The sequence below is a fragment of the Drosophila kikkawai genome, unplaced genomic scaffold, assembly GCF_030179895.1.
Source record: "Drosophila kikkawai strain 14028-0561.14 unplaced genomic scaffold, DkikHiC1v2 scaffold_102, whole genome shotgun sequence".
NCBI classification, from domain to species: Eukaryota; Metazoa; Arthropoda; class Insecta; order Diptera; family Drosophilidae; genus Drosophila; species Drosophila kikkawai.
The window spans coordinates 12,275-18,986 of record NW_027222430.1 but is presented as its reverse complement, the minus strand read 5'-3'; the positions used below and the strand labels follow the sequence as shown (position 1 = coordinate 18,986).

General features: G+C 36.2%; 1 protein-coding gene across 1 annotated transcript; it reads right to left on the bottom strand.

Moving 5' to 3' along the window:
* Nucleotides 1-273: 273 nt before the first annotated feature.
* On the bottom strand, nt 274-2,143 carry LOC121501901 (MATH and LRR domain-containing protein PFE0570w-like). The gene is made up of 2 exons (XM_041774475.2): nt 532-2,143; nt 274-473 (listed from the first exon to the last, which is right to left on the bottom strand). Exons 1-2 carry the CDS (start codon nt 1,969-1,971, stop codon nt 462-464), a joined length of 1,452 nt encoding a protein of 483 aa, XP_041630409.1. The 5' UTR covers nt 1,972-2,143; the 3' UTR covers nt 274-461.
* Nucleotides 2,144-6,712: the final 4,569 nt, after the last annotated feature.

Here is a 6,712-nt window from a genome sequence, read left to right as displayed (position 1 = left end):
TTCGTGTTTCTCGTCTGGAATATCATACTCAATTGCTAATATTTGATTTTCAAAACTGTTTTCTTCTGTTTCCTTTCCTATACTTCGTTTTTGATTCTTTCCCGAACATTTTTCCTCACTTATAATACTGACTTTTTTATTCGTGTCATTATTTTCATTAAGTTCCATAATATTACTTTCTTCGACAGCTTCTTCGGTTTTCTTTTCGATAGTCAGTTTCATGTTGCATTGTTTTAAGAAATCTCTACCCAAAATAATTGAAAAACCCATAGATTCATTATCCACCACCATTAACTCGCACAAGACGTCTTTATTTGAACAAGAAATTAAACATTTTACACTTCCAAAAATCTTCAGTTTACTTTTGTTAATTCCAACAAAACTTCTGTTATTCATTTTCCTTAAATGTATTTGAGGTGGAACGTATGCTTGTTTTATCAAACTTATGGGGCTTCCTGAATCTAAGAGTGTTTCTATAAAAATGGGTTTACAATAAGTATCCGATAAAAATATTACTTTCATATAACTTACATATTCATTTTGTACATCTCGCTTCTTATACTGCTCACAATCCTTAGCTTGATGTCCAGGTTTTCCACAAGCGAAGCAAGTACCCATCTCTCGTTTCGGCTTTCGACATTCGCTTGCTATGTGCCCCAAACTGTTACAGTTGTAACACTTAACATTTCGCCTTTGAGTTTTTCCAGCATCCTTCTGTTCCTGTGCGTTTCGTTGTGTGGATGATGTCCATTGTAACTCGATATCGATGAATGCTTCTAAAATTTCGGTCTTCGTCGAGAAATTTTGTAGTTTCGCCATGTTCCGAAGATTTACATCCGGAATTCCCGCTATCATGTACTCGATCAGCTCATCTTCATCCAGGTCAATTTCATTTCCCAGAGATACCATTTCTTGGAAATATTCGTCGAAGCGTTTTCCTCTTTTCCAGGTGCATAATTGTAGTTTTTTCCTGGTAATAAGTTTAGACCCTTTCTTTTCAAAATGTTTGGCCATTTCGTTTAGCAGAAAATCTACAGTTTCTGCCATTAGCGTAGGATTAGCAGTCACCCATTCCAATGCTTTGCCTTTGACTTTGTTAAAGATTACTGCTCGCATCACATCGTCATCTACGTTGTATATTTTCCGAACATTGTTGATCATTGTACGCCAGTTGGAGAATTTATTGTCGCCTTCAAAAACGTATACCAGCTCCTTTAGCATTTCCAGAGATATTTTATTTCTAGCACCCTCTGCATAACTTTGTTTATTTTTAATATTAGCGAGTTCTTTCTCCATTTCAAAGCGTTGTAGAATAACGTCTAAGTCGCATTGCTCTTTCATATTTCCGGGCTCGTTAAAATCTCCATTGTTTTTTCCGTCCGCTTCCCTTACGTTGTTGTTCGGCCTTACGTTATCATCTTGCTTTACATTGTCGCTTTGCATTACGTTTTTATTTGCCTTTACGTTGTCGTTTCCATTTCCCTTTTGCTTCGCGTTGTCCATCTCCCTTACGTTTTCATTTTCCTTTACGTCGTCGATTTTCTTTACGTTGCTTTTTTTCATTACGTCGTAGCTTTTCTTTACGTTGTCCTTTCCGTCTTCTTCGTCGTTGTACTGGTCGTCGCCATCTTCATTTTGTATCTTCTCTCGTCTCTCGCTATTCTGTTGCCCACTCTCGTTGTTTCTTTCTTCTCCTTCGTCGCATTTCTCTACGTTGTCTTTGGTTTCTGTCGAAATGGCGGCGTCGTTTTCCGTCGCAACCGAAAGGTTTCTAGAATGTTCCATTTCGTCGACTTTACCAGATTCCAAATTCCTTTTCAATTTCAGCACGCTCTGCTCAATTTGTGGTTTCGCTATTCGTTGCAACCTCCAAATCAGAATATTTTTGGTGCCGGTAGCATCCAGACTATTCACGACGCACAAAAATTGCAATTCTTTTTTAAGCAAATTTTTTAAGTTTGTCGATGGCATGTATGTGTGTACTTCCAGATTTGTTAATTTGATGATGATGACACAGTTCACTTAAGGCGTGTTCAAGACCACTTCTGAATATTATAGGCCTTTATATATTGCAGTCTTTATATTTTTATTTTACACCAAAAGTTGCGCACTTCTTTTCACAAAACGCCGACAAAAAGTAGAGATCGCAGTCTCTCAATATACATATATCATTACAAACTATCGATAACCTACTTTATTTACAATCGACTTAATACATGGTGGTCCTAATATTGTTTCCACTTATACTACATGGTGGTCCTCATATTGTTTCCACTTATACTACATGGTGGTCCTCATATGTTCCTACAATACACATACATCACATTTTTTTTTTTTTATTTTTTATTTTTTTAATTTTTATTTATTTTTAATTTTAACTTTACATTATACATTATATTTTAATCTTAGATCTAAACATTTTGAATAAATTATTTTAGTTTAAAACTTAAATACAATGTTTTATTTACAAATTTGAATTTATATTTTATATCACAAATTCTGGATTTTCTAGTTTAGCTATTTTAATATAATGCCAAATTAAATCTCTGTCATATTCGTCGAGCGCACTGTTTGTTTCATCCAACTTTCTTTTTAAGTCTTCTCTCTTTCTTTCACTCATTATCGCAAGAGTTTCATTATTTAACCCCCGTGCTTTGTCTGCTAGAGTTGAGATACACCCCATAAGTTCCCCTTCTCTTGTCGAATAGTGTCCTATCGCTTTTGTGGCAATTCCGTCTTCACATATTAGCCTCTTATCATCCTTATTATCTAATGTAATTTTTGTAATTTTGTATGTATTAATTTCATGCCCCCTAGACCGAAACAAATACATGCTATCACTTTCTTGTTGTCCTGTGAACAAACAATTTTTATATTTCTCGAATGTAATTTTCTCCAAGGCACTTCGCTTCACGCCCTTATTTTTTTTTGACACATTTTTCGGGCTCGCTACCTGCACTTGACGCTGTATAGGCGTACATCTTAGACCTTAGACCCACAAACTCTGTCATTGGCCTGCCATGCAGCTCATCCTTAAAGTACCCTAAGCGCTTCTTGTTACACTGTGGAAAACCATATTGCCTAGCCAATTCATCAGGGTATTCAGATGTATCAAATTTTAATTGAATATCATCTCGAATGTCCTTATATAAATCCTCTGTCTTTATGGAATAGATAAATGAATCTGTATCCATATAGTTTAATTTCAGTGCATCTTGAAATTTTGGTTTCATATAAGAGTAGTGAAAATCGTACATTTTCCATTTGGATAACTCCAACACTACAAAACCTAGATATGTTGGCTTATCACAAACGTTACGCAACCTATTCATTTGAATTGCGTACATGTTTTCAGTAAACTTAGTTGCACTGTGAAAATTTGATTTAGCTATTAGGTCCCTAGCACATAATCTCGGACGCCCACCTTTTGGACCCACAGGTGGAGCTTCCCATTCTGTCACTATCCGAATATCTTTGCGCTTTAAGCTGTTTTCCATCGTCTTACCATAGACGCTGTTGTTTAAAAGCTTATACAAGTCTTTTTCGAAGTTACTTTTAGCCCTAGTCCTGTGTGCAGTGTTAATGTCAATATATTCTTTAAGCCAAGGTTTTTGCTTGAATCGAAGGATATTGTGAATCTTTTCAAGTTTCAATCCATTAAGTAAGCATTGCTGCAAAGTTCTGTAGTGCATAATGTATTTATTTTTATCGCAAAGATCCGCTATTAACTTTGCAGTCTTGGATTTTTTTGAAGGACGTCTATTTGCGGGACAGAAAGGCAGGTCATTGTGTTGGTCGTGAAGTGCATATGGGTACTTCAAGTCGACCTCTAGAATGTATCCATACTCACTACTTTCAGAAATAGAATTAATATTAAATGATTCTATTTCTGAAGGTTCCATCCATTTAAAATCGCCATAGGGGAGTGGTTCAGACATTGCCCATCCATATAAATTGTTCGCGTCCACATACATCAAATATTCCGATTCCTTAGTTGGATCGAAATCTTTGAGGTATTTGTGGTTCGCTTTTGTATATCGATGACTACTTTGAACTAAACCCCCCCGAATTCCACTTTGAATAAATGAAATCATGTCTATATCCGATATTAACTCGAGGGATATTTTGGTAGTCTTCAACATCGCATCCCATGAGAAGCCCGGAGTTGTATAATAATGGGCAGGTTCGTAGATACCTTTACAGATAGCCCTAAAATTCTGAAAGACATCTGTCAGCAACAAAACGTCTGTCTTCAAATATAGCTCTAAATAATCTCTAAGTGTTTTACACTTGAAGTGGGACCAAACCTGAACTGCATGGAGATAATCAGCTTCAGATCATTCTGAGTCTGTTAATTTGCTGAAAAATGCACTCCTTGGTGGGAGACAAGTTTCCATCAGCTTGCGCTCAGAATCTAAATATTCATAGGGAAATACACCTTTCCTACGAAGCAAACTAAAATCAGTACTATTTGGAAATTGATTTCGAAGAACTTTGAAATCCCCTTCATTTAAAGTTCCTGCAAGGTTGTCTAGGCTAGAGGGCATGAAACGAATAGTATCTAAAAATCTAATTTCTAATTTATTTTTTCCTATAGGAATATATTTTGAAATTGAAATATATACCTCCTTATTCAAGGGAATTATTTTAATTTCACCCTCAATCTCCCCGAGTTCTTTCACAAATAAATGTGCATCGTATTTAGACATATTGTGAAAGAAAACAGGTATGAAATCTCCTGTCTTATACTTTAGGTTACACTCGCTATGTGCAGCCCCTCGAAATTGACCTGTAAAATGACAGTGATCTCTCACTCTATCATTTCCTAAAACTCCCTTACATATGTGACAGTTAAGGGCCTCATCAAAATCATAAGCATCCTGTGCACTCATTTGAAGGGGGACTATATAATTCATGTACTTCTCGTAAATAGCAGACAAATCAGACGTTAAACTATCTACAAAAGTGCGCCCGACATTTGAACCTGTCTTTGAAACATATTTGTCTAAGGCAGGGTCAAATGAACACTTAATATAATACCCGAAGGCAATCGGAATATGCTTATTTACTATTTGCGTCTTCTCACTTACATCTATCGTTGTGGGCTCGAGTATACACTCGAAGTCGGCATACACAGCAAAGGGTACCTCCAGCTGGCGGTTAATATGGTCGAATTTGATGACATCTCCTTCCTTGGGTGCTTCGCTCACAATGTTGGTGCATCTTTCTGCATGGCGTTGAGCTCTGGCCTCATTTGTTGAGTATGAGAGGCACTTGTTGCAGAACCAACGCTTATCACCGTTTTTTCCCAATTGTGATGATAGAAGTCTGTAAAACAAAAATGTATTTATATGTATAAGTGGATTGACATAAAAATATAATTATTTCATATATTTTTTTGATATATTTATGTTTTTCTTACCCGGACATATTTTTAATCCACATGTAATGGCCATAATTATCGGGGGTTGGTCCATCGAGGAAAAGCATATTTACGTGGTTCTCCTTCTCCTTTCCATTTGAATATAGTGGGCCGTATACGGTGTCCTTCTCCTCATCATACCCAAACACATTTACACTTATGTGAGGGTTTTGAAGCACGAAATTGTCAATGCTCTTTATTTTCATCGGGAACGTCAACCCAGTAAAATCGATTTTTATATTATTGGTGTGGATAATTGGTGATTTAATATCCACACCATAGGCATTGCACCTTTCTCCTTTCTCTTTTAAGGGGTTAAGTGCTGAGACTATTGCCCACTTGAAGCAGAAAACATCCCTATTCTGCACATTGATGCATGCTCTGCGTTTTTTAAGAGAGGGAGGGAGATCGAAATACTCAGATCCCTTGAGAGGAACACATTGCATCATGTTCAACTCGACCCTAACTATGCGTGTTAGGGTCCATCCACTGTCCTTCTCTTGGAACTCACCCATTTTCGTAATAATGGCTTCAGTGTGGGAATTATATAAATCGGATAAATTTGAGCCAATCGTAAGCAGAGTCATCTTAATCTGAAACGATTTCATTTCCACTTGTGTTTCATGTTCTTTAATTAACATGTATTCTGCAAACAGTTCAAAATTTATTTTTGAAGCTGTGTGGAACGATAGCACTCTTTCGATATGAGGGAGTAGCGCTTGGCCCGCTTCATTTAGGAATTCAACAGGAATCCTAAGAGCTGCTCCCTCATTTATGAACATATACTGAAGGATGCGTCCCTTGTATCCATCGATGATTTGCTTTACACTCCCATCCAGGGGTCGGGTAGCAAAATATTTGTGCTGCTCCGTCCGCACATGGTTGTGCCATTGAGTTGATAGGGGTAGGTATCGCTGGCAGGAGTTGCAATAAATTGCATTCATGTTGTTGTTGATGATGTTGTTGTTGTTGGCGTACATTTTTGTATTTGTTTGTTTTTAAAAACTTTTGGTTTTTTGTTATTAATTTTTTTAAGATTTTTGGTTTTGTTCGTTTTTGATTGTTTTAAAAAACTTTTGGTTTTTGTTATTAATTTTTTTAAGGTTTTTGGTTTTGTTTGTTTTTGATTGTTTTTAAAAACTTTTGGTTTTTTGTTATTAATTTTTTAAGGTTTTTTTCGATTTTGTGTATTTTGTAAATTATATTTTACAAACTTTTTTACACTTTGCACTTGTTTTTTATTTCACTTTGAAATTTTCGGTTGCGGTTGCGGCGGCGGTTGATGGTGAC

Excerpts from the sequence above, each read along its gene's own strand:
- LOC121501901 (XM_041774475.2), bottom strand. The coding sequence starts at position 1,971 with ATGCCATCGACAAACTTAAAAAATTTGCTTAAAAAAGAATTGCAATTT.